Source organism: Cariama cristata, unplaced genomic scaffold, assembly GCF_000690535.1.
Source record: "Cariama cristata isolate BGI_N322 unplaced genomic scaffold, ASM69053v1 scaffold15695, whole genome shotgun sequence".
Classification (NCBI taxonomy): Eukaryota; Metazoa; Chordata; class Aves; order Cariamiformes; family Cariamidae; genus Cariama; species Cariama cristata.
In genome coordinates this window covers 79,206-96,195 of record NW_009618297.1, presented here as the reverse complement: position 1 = coordinate 96,195, position 16,990 = coordinate 79,206, and the positions used below count along the sequence as shown (strand labels likewise).

General features: G+C 42.6%; 1 protein-coding gene across 1 annotated transcript in view; it reads right to left on the bottom strand.

Moving 5' to 3' along the window:
• Positions 1-16,990, bottom strand: part of LOC104162154 (protein eva-1 homolog C-like) — a gene marked incomplete at its 3' end in the record, with an annotated part of 101,996 nt that overhangs the window by 21,162 nt on the left and 63,844 nt on the right. Inside the window, exon 3 of the mRNA XM_009700818.1 lies at positions 9,426-9,549. Within this exon, the coding sequence (XP_009699120.1) occupies positions 9,426-9,549 (124 nt within the window). The remainder of the gene's footprint in view (positions 1-9,425; positions 9,550-16,990) is intronic.

Here is a 16,990-nt window from a genome sequence, read left to right as displayed (position 1 = left end):
CCTTAGGTAGGATTGGGTGGAGGAAACCTTTCCAGGACAGCAAAGGTCTCTGGAGTCCCCAAGTACCTTTCCTCTGACTCCTCCCTCAAGCACTTAAGCCGTGGGCTACCTGGTCATTCCCTCATTTCAGCTGCCAGGATCTAAAAAAGATTGTCTCCTTTAATTTGGAGTATAAAAAGGTGAGAATGTCACAAATTCATACATTTACACAGAAATGTCTTTTAACATTATTTCAGTTCAATTTTCCCTTGAGAAACTTTTTTGTGAAGATGCTGTAATTTAACTTTTAAAAATTGAAGTTTGCTACCCTCGATGGCATGGAGTGCACCAGTTAGTTCTGTAGAAGCTAATCTGAAACTCTGAAAGATACAGCTTAGAAGACAGTCCAGAGTTACATCAAATAGGCAGTTTGCCAACATCAGAAGAACTCTGAAAACTCAAGAGTGCCAAGTTTTGGAGGGCTGAAACCATTTCGACAAGTAAGACTGTTCTTTGCAAACGACCTTGTCAGATTCCTTTAAAATTACACTCCTGACGCACCCATCCAATTTGCAGTGTTTAAAAGGCGCCTTTCCCCACTGTCACTTTCATTAGTCTGAAGTAGTTGTCTTTCTATATTCTGCTGTGAAAAGGCTGGCAGTGCTGCAAATTAACTGCTACATTTCATTTCCAAAGTAGAGTTTAGATGCACCTAGTTGCACTGTCCTAGTTGGACAAACAGAGGTATATAGTTATCTAAGGACAAAAAAGGGAACAATATTGAAATATACATGCTAGTCTGTGAGATGAGAGTTAAACAAAACACTTGGGAGCCCAGAACAAATTTAATTCTCATCCTACTCCTTCCATTAATGAACTTGGGCTGATTTTCTGAAGCAGCTGTGACTTACTAGTGTTCTGCTGCCTGAGCCTCTGCCTCACCATTTATTAGTTCTCCTTCCAAGGACCAGAGAACCTTCTGGCTAAATTTTAGTGAAATTTGTCAGAAACGTTGAGATGACAAATGTAGTTAAGTCCCTATACATTTTTTAAGAACTGGTAGCCAATTACAGAAAAGAGCCAAATCAGTGCCAAAGCTGGTTGTAATTGTTGCACTGTCCTACCAGCCAACCAGCATGGATATAAATCTGGACTAGCTACACCATAGGAGGCAACACAGAAAGCATCGTGAAAACCTTTCTTACTACAATGAAAAGATGGGAGGGATGCACTAAGCAAAAAATTACCTGAACGAGTAAGGAAAAAGACTTCATTAGTACCACTGTTCATGGCACTTTTGTTCTTCTCTTCCAGTGAAGGTGTAAATCTGGAGTAATGCTGCTTAAAGTAATTATTAAAATAGTTGAAAGGGAGAATTTAGTCTTATATCATTAAAATGGTCTTCTCCTAATGTTAAAATAATGGTAATAATAATTCTGACCCAGGTGCATTAAAAGGATACCTGATTGGTATTTTTACATACAATCCATGGCGTTGCCTAGAGCATAAAATATGGGAAAATGAGCCCTACTAGATTAAAAGCTAGTTCACTACTGTCCTAAATAATTAAACACACAGCATTCCCTCAATGGCTTTGCCTGAAAAGAAAAAATGTAGCTGCAAGAAATATGGTTAGCAAATCTCCCAAATTCATCATGGATGCTTTAGAAGTCCCAATTCCCAGAGACACGATTAGGGGGCAATATTCAGTGCCTTTTAAGTAGTCAGAAAAAGAAGTGTGCAACCGAGAAGAGCTTGACACCCCATTAGTATGATGAAAAGCTGGAAATATAAGGAGATACTTGTTTTAAAAATATATATTTAATTTGAAAACCAAACTTAAGACTGATATTGAAAAAATATTGAAGAAATCCACAGTATTGGAAAGAGTTAATTACCATGCCTCTACCCCAGAGGAGACTTACTCTTCTTTGCTTTTTTCCCAAGAGATATGTAGTTGAGGAGAGCAATTGATCTATATTTTCTGTCTAAAGTCCATATACAAGACCTCCTGCAGAATTACTGTATAACTTTACTTCACTGTTCTGTGAGGCCTACATGCATGGTTTAAACTGTGGATTCAATATAACAGATCCAAACTTCCACAAAAATAAACCTTTGCAGCATCTCGATTTGGTTTATAAGCATATTGTGTCTGGGTCAAGTTTTCTTCTCAGAGTTCTTCACCAGTATGCCAGAAAATCTTGAAATCTATTGTTCAGAGTTTGCAAACCTCTACCACAGTAGGACCGTGTTGAGATTTAGGTTTATGGGTTTGATTTTTAAAAGTTTTGTTTCCCTGTGTTTATTGTGGTTAATTGCCCCAAGGACACCCCCTTGCTCTTCTGGGGAGAAGGCTCCCAGATCACTTTGTCTCTGGCAGCAGCCAAAACCATTCACGACACCTGAAGCACCATCCACAATGCAGCCTCCATCATCTGCACAGAAAGGTATCACAGGTGCCCACAGTACCTAAGGATGGGCTGGATCTCCTGTGGAACCTGAGGGCAAAGGCTCCCGGTTCCTTCTGGCAATGGTATTGACTCACCTGTCCCAGCACAGAAAGACTGCGGTGTATCTCTTCCTTGTCCTTAACTAAAAATTCATGGCTTAAAAGGGTTTTTTCACTCTTGTTTTTTCCCCAGGACCCCACAGGAAACTTAAATGCCAATGGACAAAGGGGATCTATAAAAGTCACAGCTCTATGATTTATACAATTTAGTCAGATTTCAGAATTTATCTTTTTTAGTGGTTAACATCCGAACACTGCAGACCTGATCCAGCAAAGGGAATCTTTCCACCTACATCAGTAGGAAGCACCCTGCTCTTCACTGGCTCCTTATTATGTCAATCAGGGCTGACTGATAAGGTTTGAAACAAAACTGGGATTTTTTTTATTTTCTTCCGAGTCAGCAGCACTTTCCTTCTCTGTGGGGACAGGGGCTGACAATAATCTCTGCATTCGCTGACAATGAAATCACGCATTCCTCTTAATCCCGCTCTTGACAGTCAAGTGATTAGTGTGCTACAGAGATAGGGCTATTTAACAGTACCTGAAAATCTCTGTGCATCAACAGCTTAAAACAATATTAATCATTAGCATTAAAGTTTCTCTGACCTCAATTGTAGGCTGAGGGATCTGTCCTCTGTTATTTATAACGTTCCTTTATTTACACCTTTTCTTCACCACAGCGTTTGTTTCCTGAGGTTTTATTGCCCTTATAAATTTCCACTCCCTGCACCACCTTAACAGTTTTGAAATAATACAGATAAGCAAGAGCAAGCTGATGAATGCAGGAGGTAAAAGGCTTATTCTGTTGCCTCGGTGGCTGGGCCAGAAGGATGTGCCCATTAAACATCCCTCACTCCATCACACTGCTTTGGAAATCCTGGCCCACCAAAAAGCAATGCAGCGAACAATACAGTGAACTTCTCCTGCCACCAATAAACCTGTCTTATGAAGGAGATTAATGCTTTTCTGAAAAGGCTGATAACTACTGAATTACCAATCTATCCCAGCACTAAAATCAATCACCAGCATTAAAGGGACCAGGAATACATTTAGGTCCCTCTTTGCTCTCATTCAAAATGTCTACAAAAACTCTGTTCTTTCCATAGCCCTCTGCTCTTGCTCACAGCGTTTTGCAAATTCTGCTTAGGGAGTGAAAGCCTTGAGGATGTGTGATGAGACCAGGCTTTTCATGCTATGTTCACTGAATTTAACAGAAAAGGTGTAATTCTCAGCCCAGCAAAGTCAATGGCAAAGCCCACACTAGATTCAATATTGAAGGAATGGATTTTTTTTTAGGGAAATTAAACGGTGAACAAGATGCCTTCACTGCAAGCCCAGGTGGTCCTTCCAGAACGTCCTTTCCACACTTTTCAGCCAATCCAACGGAAATCTGATGAGCAGATCAGACCAATTCCCCAAGAGAAATAAGACAGCTTCACATTCACCAGTGACTGGGAACCACCAACACAGAGGATGACTCTTTGCAGTTCTTTGATAGCTGGAAAAGCTCTGCCACAAGTAATGGTATTCTGCTGTTTGTACAGGTTTTGAAGCACTGCCAGCAAAAAAAATGACACATCGTCACCAAAAGGCAGACAGTCCTGGGACACAGCATGGCAGCTCCATCACTATATGATAGAGAGTGCAAATTTGAAGATGACATTTTTATCAGAAGATGATCTAACTGAAATTAATTCCTAATTGATTTTAAAATTCAGTTGCTTTCTAATTAAAATTGCCTAGGACTGTTAAGAAAAACCAAGTTACCTGAGTAAGATTTTGGCAAGGAGATCAGGATGGGCATTCCCACTTTTGAAAAAAGTCATTGACATTTCAGGAGAATCAACCAGGCCTCTTAGGTTAGAACTAAATCTATGGTGGAGAGAATGACTGCCTGGTGTCTTCAAAACATGTGTCCAGGTCAATTCTCTGCACAAAGGTTTTCCCATAAATCAAAGCTACAGGTTCTGAACTAGAACAAAGTGACCTCCCCCACCCCCTTTCCTCCTCCTACCCCCACACAAACTTTTGGCACTTCACTCTTTGCCAACAAACACAAGTTTCCTTCCCAGATGCATTTCTCAGAGCCTTGATGTGCTTTCACAAAAATGTTTTTATATTGTTACAGAGGGATTTGAGCTGCAATTGGAGCCCATGTCACAATCCAGGCTTTCTAAAATTTCAAAGGCTTTAGGCTTTCATTTGTGAATAGAAGAGAGAGCAGCAAAGTTTGGATTTACACTTTGTTACATCATTGGGATGATTAATACAGGGAGGTTTCACACCCGCCAGCCTCCAATTATCACATCCAGCTGCTCCACACAGCATTTTAAAATGAAATAAAAATAATAATAATTTAAAAAAAAAAAAACAACTGGATGGAGATTATCCCTCCCAGAGTCCTTGAAGCCATACACTAAAGTACCAACTGCCCAATAGGAAAGAGGGAAAATATCACTATAGCATTACAGAAGGCTGCAGCTTAGGCTATTGAGAGCTGAGAAGGGGACGGTACATCCCGGACAGCATGACAATGGCATAGGAGGAGACAAGAGAAAGGCACTATGTGGGGGACTCTTGAGGGAAGCCATATAAGCAGGGTAGGAACCCTCTCCTTTCTCAACAGCATTGCCAACGAATGGCCACGCAGACAACACATCTCATCACAAGCAAACCTTTTGCAGAGAAAGGCAAACATTTATGTCCCCATTTTGTTCAGGAGCATTGGCGCTTTTGAAATAGCAAAGCCAAAAAAATAACCAAATAACCAAAAAGCCACCATGGGCAAACAGATGCTGTGCAGGGGCACATCGATCCCCCCTTGTACGATAGCCCAGAACAGCGACCAACCCCAGTAAAATCAGCTGCAATTGTATTGCTGGGGTGCAGAGAGGTGAAGTTATTTCTTCAGCATGGCTTGGGCAGCCCCACAGATCCTGTTCCCAGCCAGAATTAGACTACGCAGCCCCTCTGGAAAGTCTGGCACCCGGAGCAAATATTTCCTAGCTTACAATAACACACAATCTTACATGGTTCTCTGTCTCTGAAGTGAGGGGGATGAACAAACACTGAATTGTTTGAATAATATTGGTGAATCCAGATCTCAGTTAGAGGGAATTCATGTTAGACCAATTAAATAGTATGTCAATTCCCTCTAATTATATGTTCCTGCAGCCTACCCGGTAATTATACTTAATGGGTCTAAATCAAATCAGCATGTTACCTGAGAAATAATTGGATTTGCGTGCAATTTTTTAATAATCCTGAAAGGTACCCTGGAGATTGAAATCCTCTGTGTGTTCAGGGCTTGATCCTAGGCTTCAGTATGCTTTGGATGTGGATCTCAGGCTACATTGGCCCTGAAAAATGTGCCAGTTCTCTGGTGCTGAGGCCAACTGGCATGGGACAGCCCACAGACATTCCCATCAACTTTTTTAGCTTCTAAAACAGTGTGGCCATATCCAGACTTCCCACTGGAAACCATCCCCAGCCAGTGCTAAATGCCAGACTACATCTACGCTAGCAGAGAACAACTTCAGGTTTCACTGCTACAGCAACATGTCCCAGCCTTGACCTGCAGGGACCTTCTGGGGGCTCTCTACTGAGGCTGTTGACAGCAGGATGATTTGCAGAGGCATCTCCAAGTTTAGAAGCACAAGTCATAGATGTACTCTGCTGAGACCTCTACTGTGCTTTTGAACATCTTCTCAAAGGTCAGTGCATACTAGAAACTAAGGCCCACATGCTACCGGAAAATAAAATAAAAGCTAAGCCCCCATAAACTTTGATGAACCTTGGCCTTCAAATCACATAGCAGCAATAAATAAGTCTCGTTTGCCCCAAACTGAGACAGAATAGAGCATTTTATTGATTATTTCTGATCTCCTTAAACATCCTATACCTTAAAATTAGAAATATACCCACATAGTGTATTTATTTATTTACAGGCTTAGAGAATACTCAGGACTGCCAAACACCTGATGTTTAAAAGCAGTCCCATGCACATATCTGAGTCCTGTACACGCAAGATGAGTTTTCAGTAGGCCCCAGATCCATCCATTGGATCAGAGGGGACCATGATTAGCACAAGACTTCCCAAAAAAACACACAAGCCATTGAATTTCTCACTGCTTCTAGTTAAGCATGCGCTTCTCTGAATTATTTCTTTGAATTTCTAGAGGAGGTGAATCACAACACCTCTGCATGAGTTTTCCCTGCTTCCAGCGAAAGCAGTCTCAGAGCAATTAGTGCAGTAGAGATCCCCTCCATTGCCCTGCTCCCCAGAGCCCCACCATTTGGAAAATCTGGGGCTTTCAGTTTCAACATGATTTATTGCCCTTCATCTCATTCAAATTCTTCCCATGAGAAACCAAAATAGCACCTTGCCTTGTGAGTGAACCCCATACAGCCAGCGAGTATCGAAACCACTAGATTTCAAATGCAACATAATGTCAGAGAGGCATAACTGCAGTGACAGTGGCTGGAGGGAATGACTGCACCATCTAGTTATTTTTCAGCAAAGGTACAAGTAAATGCCACTAACTTCAGTTTTGCTTTCTTTCAAGGAAGTCTTTCTTTTTAGATAACTACCTCTGCTCAGAGGCCTTTTGAGGCTCCAGCATGACTCTGAGAGTGGGAGGGCTTGGGCATCCTTATTTTATGTTAAAGATGTCCTGTCCAAACTCTGCAGGCCACTTCCCAAACTGCCTCTCATACCCGTATACAGGAAAACTCATATTCATTCTACCTAGGTAGGCACTTCACCAATGCACCTACTTCAGTAGCATGGTCACGTCAGGCTCCCTCAATAAGCAAAGGAAAGAAATAGAGGTCTCCAGAGGACAATTAAGACCTTAAATAGCTCCTTATTAAAGTAATTCTGTCATGTCTGCTGTTAAGAAGGACAAATTCAGGAACAGAACCCAAAAAATTGCATTTGTCTTTTGATAAAGTTATGGATCAAACCATGTGCCAGGCAGTGATCTCTCGACAAGGATTCTCTGGTGCTTTTCAGTTACAATTATGTGTGCTCAGACTTCCTGAAGGAGGTCAACACTTCATAGGACCACAGCTTTTGGGATCAGTTCTTAAACATATATTTATTTACAACTCATAATCAATACTCAAATACTCAATAACCCAAAAAGCCTACCAAAATTTCTCATGGTCCTGTATTTTGCATTCTATCGATCCATCTTTCTTCAGTCCCCTCATTAACCTTCTCCCTGTAGAAAAGTGGAAAGGCTTATCGAACTCACACAAGCACTAGATTCTGTTTGTGCGACTCAAAATTAACATTTTGAATCATCAAAGAAAGGTTGACGATGTCCTGGTATCTCTGTGCAAAGCTAATCCTCACATATTTCAAACCTCGATATTAATCCAGTGGGTTCTGATTAAAAGTTTGCCCAATGACTAAGAAACAATAATTTGTGTCAGATCACTCTGTTTCACCCTGCAAAATTAGAGCTGCCTGAAAAATGTCTTGGGGAAATGTTTTCAAGCAGCTTCCCCTGCTCTTTGAGGAAAATCACCTACCCAGCACACATGCAAACTCCTTCTTTTCTAGCATATCTGTAATTAGCAAAGAATGCCAAGCCATAAATATTTATGCACAGATGGGATCCCGAAGTACCTTCAGAAGTTCAGCAGAGGCCTCAATAGTTAGATTTTTCAAGTGAGCTTTGATACAAAACCCGCAGGTTCAGGAGGACTTGTCAGAACACTCTGCTATCACCCCTCTCTCAGAGATGCATTTCTCACCCAACAAGGGATATCACAATCACTCTCGAAAACCCCAAACAAATGCAGGTGCTTCATTACCTACTTTTCATTTGAATTCCTCACAGATCTTGCCAGATCCCTTCACTTCATTAGCACAGGTCTCTGCGTGCTGGGGCAAAAAGTCGTCTTCTGTGCTGCTGACAGAGCCTGAATGTTTCTGCTTTTGTTTCAAGCCTTTTCTGAAATCAGATATGTTTTTCTTCCTTGTGCAAACTTTTTTTTTATTTCTTCCCTAAAACTCTTGTTGATGTGATGCTAGAACCATGTTAGCTATGTCATCTAAAAAGCCTGGGATTATGCTGGTCTGAAATGTCATGTCCAGACTATTAATTCAAATAGAGTCAGGTCCTGTTCTCCAGCTGAAATCAGTTGGCACAGTTTGGCCACCATCAAACCCTATCCGTCTCCACACTAATGTGTCTGCTTCCAAAGCGCTGATGGGGAATGGTGCCCAGGCTGTGCTATCTCCCCTGGTGGGGCCAGGAATTGGCCAAGAGGTTATTGATTGTCCCGGGCCAAAGCCACACCAGGCTCACTCCTCTGCAGCATGCATGATTGCACTCCCACCATCCGGGCGCCAGCCCCGTTTAATTTAAACACAGCTAATGAGATCACGCAAAACATAGGTTAACATTTCCCAGCCTGACCTGCGAGCAATTAAAAGCTGGCTTATGGCATGGCGTGGGCAGGTGAGCTTCCCGTTGCACCACCATTTTCATTGCTTGCCTTAGGCACCCACACCTAAAGTCTTTGCCCACGCAAAGAGCTCCCGCTCCCTCTGGAGGGGCAGGTGGAGAGGGGACAAGTCCCCCCAGCCCACCAGGACAGGAGGGCAGCTGCAGATGGGAGCAAGAGCAGCCCACCCACCACCGACACCATGAGCTCAGCATTGGCAAAGGCTTTTGCTGGCACCTGCAAAAACAATCTGCAACTCAGGCTGCCAGCAAAGAGAAAGGTGCCGGAGCTGCAGCATCCGTGCAAGGCAGCAAGCGAGAGGCACAGAGGAAACCCTCCACACCCGTGGGTTATGTTAGACCAGAAATAAAGGTGGAAGGGAACAAAAAGTCCTAGGAGGCCTCTCTGGTGAGTATTAAGTACGAAAATGCTTTGGTCTTGCCAGAGCAAACAGATTCAATAGTGAGATACTTACTTGGCCTGCACTTGTACCACACGATGAGGTACTTGCCAGTTCCAGGGCATGGATCTGCACCAAACAGCCGGCTATTGACGAGAAACTGGCAGCTCCGCCTGTCCTGGCACTCATCCAGCATCTTCTGCAGCCAGGGATGCACACAAGAAACAGAGAAACAAAAGCACTTCAGTATCTCCACCAAAGGGATGGTCAAACGGAGACAAGCTGGAGAATGGCAAGGCCATCCTTGCCTCCCCAGCTGGTCCCAGCACAAGGCAGGCAATGGTGCTCAATGTAGTGGGTATCGCAGGAGCCATGGACTAGGAGAGGACTAAACCTTGCACTGTTTTAAGGAGCGTGATTTCTTTCCCTTTCAGGCACGCAAAAGGAGGCATTTGCACCGGGACAGTCACAGAGAATTTGAAACATTTGCATGCAATTTAATTGTAGTATAAGGCAGCACTGTCCCAAGAAAAGCAGCTTTGAGGACATGAATCAACCTTGACAGTTAAAAGCAGAGAACCAAACTCTACCACCACCATTCTGTTTTAGATTTCTCTGGAGACGCACAATTTCAACCACAGCCTTCAAGCCAGCTCTTGTCTCGATTATATAAAACTTTTGGCAATTGCTGGTATTCCAATAATTAGTAGTTGTGGTGGGAACACTGTTATACAGCCAACCTAGTTTTTAATAGGGCTCACTCCTCTTTCCCCATGACTATCACGTTCCTTTTAGCTAAACTCAGCAAGGCCCTGCGAGTCAGAGGGTCCTCCCACCGCCAGCATTTTGGGTCCTATCCCCTTTTCTGCACTGCTTTTCCTCTTGTGCTCATTCCCCACTTCCCCATTCATAATGCTCATAAAAACTCCATCTCAGAATCCACAGGGGCAAGACATTCTGTCTCCTGCTAGAAAATAGCTTCATTATGGAAGATTAATTATTTCTTTTAGCCCTATGATCCTCTAAAGCAGTAGTGGGGGGAGAGAGTATTATTAAGTGGGGCAGTAATTAAGTTTTAATTTCAGCTGGATGGCTTAGGTGGTATTTATGTACTCCTGTAGAGCCCCTAAAGTGCTAAAATCACCATAATGTTTGCCTGACACACATGAACCCGTCAGAGCATTTTGAGACCACAGAGCGAGGTAATCCACCAGCCTTGCTAAGTCCCCGCGATACAGAGCTGTGAATTCCAGTCCCAAAACAATTAATTTTCACTTGCAAGGAGGCATTGAAAAAATCCTTTCTCAGAAATTCCCCTAGACTCCCCTGGTCTCTTTTGTCTTCTCCTTGTTCCCTTTTCTTACACCTACCTCGATATTTGGGCTTTCCCACAATCTTATCCTTGTGCCATTAAGATTAGGCTGTTACTTCTCTGCCATGTGTCACCCAAAAACCACTTTTTCTCTGCCTCGGTGACTACTCTCTATTTTAGAGTGATCCCTGAATGTAATATATAGAATCTTTAACATTATAACTCTAAATGTCACCCTCCAAACAACAGGAATAACAGCTGTTCCAGTTTCAAGTGCAATTTGAAACTGCCTCATTTGCTGTTGCTCATAACTTCCTAAAGCTTTCACCTTTTGGGCTGACACATGCAAGAATTCGTGCCTGCCTCAAGTCTGACCTTTATTTTAAAGTTCAAACCAAGACAATTCAGGCCTTTTCTAGTGACAAGAGAACATATGCTCTTGTTTTCCACTTAGAAAGGTAATAAAATGCAGGCATCTCGTTTCAAAATACAGGGCTTAGGATGGAAAGGCTGAAAGGTGAACACTGATGCAGGTGCCTGGGAGCATTAGCCCCAACTTGATCATCACGTTAAAATGCATAGAAACAGCATATTCTTTCCTCTAGGCTCATAAGGGTTGACTGCTCACTCAGCATGTGAAATTTAATTTAATGAAAAATCCAATGAGTTGCAAAGGAATTTAAGTGAGATCTCAAAAGGCAAAGAACAACTGGAACAACTCTTGAGTGCTTCACATACAGAGAGAAATCCTCTCCAAATCACTGGAGACCTGAAAGGATTTGCTGGTACTGGGCATCCACAGCTGTGTTTACACCTAAGCCATGCTAAGAATATGGAGCAAAGGGAAAGAAGCAGCACCTCAAATGTTTTCTTTCTCGCAAGGGAAGCTTTCTCCCCTCAAAAGCAACAGGCTCAGGTTTTTGGTCAACAAATCTGTCCATAGCATATGGGCGGGATTTTCAAAAGCCCTCAGTATTGAGTAATAGGTGCTATTAAATCCCGTGGGAAAACCTGGGTTTCAGCAGAGGCTGAGTTAAGCCAACAAGAAGCCTCTTTGAAAACCTCAGCTTCAATGCCTAAGCAGCACTTGTTCATCTGTCCTTAGGCTCAGCACCAGGAGCGAAGGCAATCATTTACCACCCTCAGAGAACGATGAACATGGGCAGCCTTCACATATTGCCACTTTGTCTTGCTCTGCTCCAACTTTTGGCAGCTCTTGCTTATTCCATGTATTACACATAAGTAAAACCTCTTGAGTTTACTTCCTGCAGTATGCAAAGTAACACAGAGCCCTACGGAGAAGTCTGTACCTAAATTAAGGAGTAAAATTCATCTATGCCATTGTGAGACCATAGAAAAAGGAAAGCATTCTTGAGGCTGAATATGTCTTTTACTAATAGGTTTTACTGTTTAGCTACAGTTTCAACTTGATTTGATAATAGCCATGACTCCGAGAAGTTATTTCATGGGAGGAGAGAAATCACTATTTCCTTTTCATTCGCGTAATTCTAACATGCCACCCCCTGAAGGGCAACAATTTTTTGTGAGAATATAAAAAATCATTAAGATTTCTGATTTCCTGCAAACTGTTTGAGTAAAGTCTTAGTCATAATGAAATACATTCATAAAGAGTAAAATAAAAAGTATGTTCAATAGTCAGTGAAATACATCAGGAAAAACTCAAAGAAAATTAGCAATGGTTGACTATGCCATGTTCTTGATTAAAGAACAAAGATGTTACACCAGCCCTAACATTGACTTAAAAACTTGCACATACAATTTTTATGTACCCTTGCATACACAGAAATCTTCTTCCCCACTGCTTTCACATATGTGCTATATACTATATATTTACTTCTTAAACACTGTGCAACACAGCAACTCTACAGAACACACATGACAAGACGATCCCCTACAGATACACTTCCCCTGCAGGTTCAGTGCATCTGGCGTTTACAGGGACTCTTAGAAACCAAGACCTTGGCTTTCTGGTCTTACTCTCAGAAATCATACTTCTGGGCAGTATCAGACCTCTGGCAGATGTCAGATGTCATTTCTGAAGTATTTGCAGATGATCAGCTAGATTGACACCAGGAAAGCTGTGAGTTTACTTGGTAGTGAGGGAATGTCCTGAGTCTACATGGCTTTTGCTTAATGGCTGGAAAAATTTAGGCAATTCGTTCTACGGTTGCCTTGTTTTTCTGGCTGTCACTGTCAGCTGTAACGGTGGGAAAACACAATCACGAAACCAAACATAAAGAGGCCCACAAACAATCTGAACTTGCACAGAAATAGTAGTAGACATGCAGAATCATCCCTAACGGGGATATATAATCAGTTGTTTATGTCATTGCCATCTGGTAGAGCCCTGACTGACACAAAATAAAGTTGCATTGGATTACATTATATTATAAAAATCATTCCAACTGAAGAAGGTGGAGGAGGAATTCCTGTCTGGCATGAAAGGGGAGGGAAGACACATTAATTGCATTGTGCCATTTTATAATTGCGTTCCAGTGGTAAATCAAGCCTGAGGGCTGACAGCCAGTGCTCAGGAGGAAAGTTGCGGCTATTTAAAACCATTCCGTTCTCTGGTTCATGATTGAGCTAAGAAGCTGGAAGATTTAGAGGAGATAAGAGGGCAAGAAATGTGAATTCAAGTAAAACAAACACTAATCTAACCCCTGTGATTTATGCCCTGGATTAATCTCACTGCAGTGACCCAGGTCTTAAAGCAAGGGCAGCCTCAAGCTCAAAACCATGTCTTTCTAGTGGGCATTGCAGATGAAACACATTTCTCGTGCTTATTTTGTTGTGCTCATTAGCTAAGTAATTGCTTGTGCTCATTAGATAACAACCTTTTAAATTTGGAACTGGATGAGAGCTCTACAAGAAGTCTGTCCTCAGCCATTCCCAAGGGTGTGCTCATTTTTATTCTGTCTCTTCAAATCACTCTTCAAGAAGCACTTCCCCTGCACGCTTAAAATAAACCACAACTAAGCTTAACACCTAAGGCAATTAAACTTATCTCAGTTCCTAGTCCCTTGTAATAGTTCATAGATTCAACACACTTAGGGTGAAACTTTGGACCCATAGAAGCCAATGGTGAACTCAGTGGGAACTAGGATTTTGCCACAGGGCTGCTCACTGTATAGCCTCCATCATCAAAGGAACATAAGGATGACCGCAGGGCATGTCAGTCAGGCATGAAATTACACAGAGGAACCCCATTAAATAATTGCCCAAATTGTGTGTTGCTGAGGAGAATAACTCAGAGAGCAAACTGCATGAATGGATCAGAGCTGTGTGCAGTCAAATGAAGATGGGCAGAGATTTGTACTAAGACTTTTACACAAGAAGATAACATTAATTTAAAAAAAATACGATTACGCATTTTTAGTTCAAATTCAGTCCAGGTATAGCCGTTATGGTAGAGTTACACCAACACTTATATTGGTGCACTTCCATGAGTTTTGCAATGGGAAGTAAATACAATGAACAAGGTAGCATGAATTCTCCCCACAAAGCCACACAGCACAATGCATTCATAATGGCTTCATGTCACATTTCATTTTAATTTTGATACTCTTTTATATACCCTTGAATGTTGGTATTACTTTAAAACACATTGTGAACTTAGTACTTTCAACTTATTTACAGGTCTTGTTTCTGATTATCTGAAGATTGCACATTCATCTCTATTCATTCACGCAAATTATTGAAGTCCATGGACAAGAAGATTTTCCAAGAATCAGCAAGAGAGAAGCACAGGCTACGTGAGGAAGTTAAATCCATGTTGATGAGATATAAGTTACCTACCTATGGCTTCATCAAGCAACCTTCCCAGCCTGCCCCACTAGAAAATCATTCAGCTTTGCCCAAATTGCCACATCCAATCTGTGCATCACATGAAGAAGAGATCAAAGGCCCTGAGTCCTGACCGCTGATCTATGGCAGATTTTAGTACTCTCCTAGTTATCTCTTATCACTCTCCCATGGACCTTGCAACGCTCACAGCAGAGTCAGCAGAAGGGAACTATGCCCACAGGTTTGGTGACTCGCATTAACACACCAGACTGTGAAATAAAGAGCTGAAAACTGGACACACATTCCCCTTCACCAGCTCTGCTATGGGAGTAGTAAATGCCAGCAGGGCAGCAGGGCAGGCAGCAGTGGGCTGAGATGTTAAAACACGACAGCAAGGCTGACCAAGGCTCCTCTGGCAGAGCATTGAAAGAGCCTAGAGACAGAGATTCACAAAGAGCAGGAACATGCTCAGCAAATAGAAGGACCCGATAAAAGCTGCATTACAAATATCACCTAATTAACATTACCTACACTTCCTAACAGTAGGAAACTTAATCTATATGCGAGGTCAACTTCAAACGGAGAGGAGGTCTAAGCTGAAGAAATACAAAAGGATGAATAACCAAAATTCATGGGATTAAAGAAAGGGAAAGCTTAAAACACAAAGTGGAAAAAAATCATTGAGAGCAAACCATTACACTGTCAAGTAGGGTCTTAGTGGCAATGATGGAAGCCCCATGACTTGGAAAGTTTAAATTTAGAGTAAACAAAGCATTAGGAGGCTTACACCCTGGGGAGCAGTCCTGCCTCATCAGGGAGACAGGCTGCACTGGCCACCTCTGCCTCCAGTGCCTCTTCTTCTGCAGTACATAATCACACTGTTCCGATGAGCTATTTCAGTCAAGCCAAAGATTTCAAAAACACAGCAATTCAGAGATTATCCATGACCTCTGCATCAAGCAGTTCTTCTATTTGCAAATAATTAGCTGGGGGAGCTGCTTGTCAGAGAGTTATATGTCAGCCTGGGCAAGATTCATGAATGAAGCTGCACTGGTTCTGAGAATTTTAAGAGCAACGTTGGCACCGCAGTAGCCTCCTCTGGACCCTGAGCTCACTGCTCACCATCCTCTGCAAAGTAATTAATATAGTCTGATGAAGCATTGCCCAAACTGCTTTTAAATGTCCATGACATTTCTGAGACTGAAACTTTCCTTGCTCAAACTGTCTGTAAGCTGTGGAGATTTTCTAATACACAGTATGTCAAACAGTGGATTCTCCTCCCAGTGGTACTGATGACCATTATTCTTCTTTTCTATCAATCAGTTTCCTCCCTCTTTCCCCTTGACCATCATCATCTTATAGACATTCAGAGTCATGAGAAATGGTTGGCTTTCTGGGCTGCAAGCACATATGCTAGGTCACATTGAGCTTCTTGTCAACCAACACTCCCGAGTCCTTCTCCTCAGGGCTGCTCTCAATTCATTCTTCACCCAGCCTGTATTTGTGCTTGAGATTGCCCTGACCTGTGTGCAGGACCTTGCACTTGGCCTTGTGGAACTTCGTGAGGTTTGCACGGGCCCACTTCTCAAGCCCGTCCAGGTCCCTCTGGATGACATCCCTTCCCTCCCTCCAGCATGTCGACCACACCACACAGCTTGGTGTCATCAGCAAACTTGCTGAGGGTGCACTCAATCCCACTGCCCTTGTCACCAAAAAAGATGTTAACCAGCACTGGTCCCAATACTGACCCTGAGGAACACCATTCATCACCAGTCTCCACTTGGACATATACTCATTGACCGCAACATATGTCCCACACATCAGTGGGATCGTGCAATATCTTGTGACTGGGCATGGCAGGAGTTCTTGGCCTACCAAGAAAGCTAGAGCAGTTGGATTATTTTCTTCTACTTTGTATTTTACTCTGCCATATTGTTAATCCAGAATACTTGGGGAAAAACCCTCTTCAGAAACTGTAACACGCACACACAAACACACACACACACACACCCTTCCTGCTCCCTCATTTTGTGTTCAACAACTGGCCCATGCTTTGAAAGTCATGCAGCTGCTGGAAAGTTTATCTCATCTTTCCATCACCAAAGAAGTCAGCTCCCCTTTACTTTCCATCACAGAAACCTTCCTGGTAGATGCTAATAAAAAAGGGGGAAGAAGGGCTCAGGGAACCCTGTGGTTAGCATGCAAGGAATCTGCTCCCTTTTGTACCGCTGCCTCACACGCTGACGGAGCTACAGTGGGAGATGGTGGCGGCAAAGGTGTCCGGTATCTCACTTAAAGGATAAAAGGAAATACCACATCAGCAGCACTAGTGATTCTTGTCATCAACGACTGGTTGTCCCGGAGAGTGTTGAAAGAGACTCAGGCCACAGGCCATACCTACGCTCCCTCCCCAAACTAGCTAATCTTTCTAAGGAGAGGCATGACTGGGCTCCAGAGCACTTTCTAAGCACAGCTCCTCTTGGGGAAACATGTCACACGGTAAAACATTGCCCTCTGAAGT